The sequence below is a fragment of the Octodon degus genome, unplaced genomic scaffold, assembly GCF_000260255.1.
Source record: "Octodon degus isolate 3935 unplaced genomic scaffold, OctDeg1.0 scaffold00106, whole genome shotgun sequence".
In the NCBI taxonomy this organism is placed as follows: domain Eukaryota; kingdom Metazoa; phylum Chordata; class Mammalia; order Rodentia; family Octodontidae; genus Octodon; species Octodon degus.
The window spans coordinates 3,830,174-3,831,593 of NW_004524682.1; the positions used below are offsets into that span (position 1 = coordinate 3,830,174).

A 1,420-nucleotide genomic window follows, 5' to 3' on the forward strand; every position below is an offset into this window, starting at 1 on the left:
CTACATGACGTATCAGTATGCCAACTGGTTATTTGTATGCATATTTAAGATAACCATCCTAAACTAAATGCTATCAAAGAAATTCATTCTTTTCCTTTATTATGAAAAATGGTCAGTTTTTTAAGAAAAAAGGACATTTGTTTCTAGAAACTTCAAGATTGTTTCCTTCTGGCTTTATTTCTCCAAAGGAATGAAGAAATAATGGGAAGAGCTCCCTTTTCCATGCAGATTTTTCCAATTACTAATAATGCTTTACCTCAAGAAAGTTTTTTCTTTCAGAAGATGGTAAGTTTGATGTTCCTTCAATTCAGTGTATAGTATGGTAGAAGGTGTAGAGGACGTGAAGAGTGGATCGTTGTAAATCCCTCATCACTGTGCACACAGCCATTGTGTAAACAGGAGAAGGGGGAGTGGTGAGGGTGATGCGGGTACCCCAGAGATAGATAGATAGATAGATAGATAGATAGATAGATAGATAGATAGATATCACATGTCTAATTTGGAGGGTGTTATTTTTACCATACATATAATTTTTTTTCAAATAACTGTCTCCAACTGGTAAAGTAGAAATGAATTTTTCTGTAAAATAATGTTTTAACTTTTGGAATAACTTCTTAAAAATTATAGTAAGGTGTACAAAAACAAATGACTAAAGTAATCAGTGTCTTCCCAGTGTTTTTATCTTTAAGTAGGTTGGAGTGAACTGATAGACAAAATTTGGTTACCATTTTAATATTTCATCTGTTTTGAAGATTGAAAAATGTAGGAACTTTATTTGAAAAGGAAGTGTATCCTTACTGTTGATAACAATGCTACTGAAAATAAGAATCATTAGATAAATGTATCTAGAAAGTTTTATTTTTATTTAAATTTAAATTTAAAATATGTATTTAATTGGTCATTAAAGAGTTTATGTATATTTGAAACAACTTGTGTTAAATATTTTCATCATAAATTTTATATAAATTCACATATTTTCAAGGAAAATTTAGCATCCAAACTGATATATGCTATCATCATAAAAATGACATCATATTTTGAAGATCTCATATGTTTATAAAAGTAAAATATCTGCTCATATTAAAATAGTAGTATTTTAGATATGAAAAGTGAATTCATTATTTGATTGTTACCTGCCTATTTTTACTTTTTATTGTGGCTCCTAAAACATTTAAATTTGGTATGCATTTTATTTCTGCTGCAAAGTGTATATCTAGATTGTAGCGGGCCACAAATACCCTGCTGGAATCTCTGTGTTAACTATTCAAGGTCACCCCCACCCACTATGAACAAGTCAGTGTTTTGCTTACATGCAAATACAGTTTGGTTTACTCAAGGCTATTTGCATAATGCATGTGAACCGTTAGCTTTCTAGGTCAATGAATGTCTTTTCTTCACAGCAGTGGCAGGCACATAACCC

At 30.8% G+C, this 1,420-nt stretch overlaps 1 protein-coding gene across 1 annotated transcript in view; it reads left to right on the plus strand.

Moving 5' to 3' along the window:
• Positions 1-1,418, plus strand: part of Rbm11 (RNA binding motif protein 11) — a gene marked incomplete at its 3' end in the record, with an annotated part of 25,645 nt that extends 24,227 nt beyond the window's left edge. Inside the window, exons 5-6 of the mRNA XM_023724125.1 lie at positions 189-285; positions 1,401-1,418. Of these exons, the coding sequence (XP_023579893.1) occupies positions 189-285; positions 1,401-1,418 (115 nt within the window). The remainder of the gene's footprint in view (positions 1-188; positions 286-1,400) is intronic.
• Between the last annotated feature and the right edge of the window lie 2 nt (positions 1,419-1,420).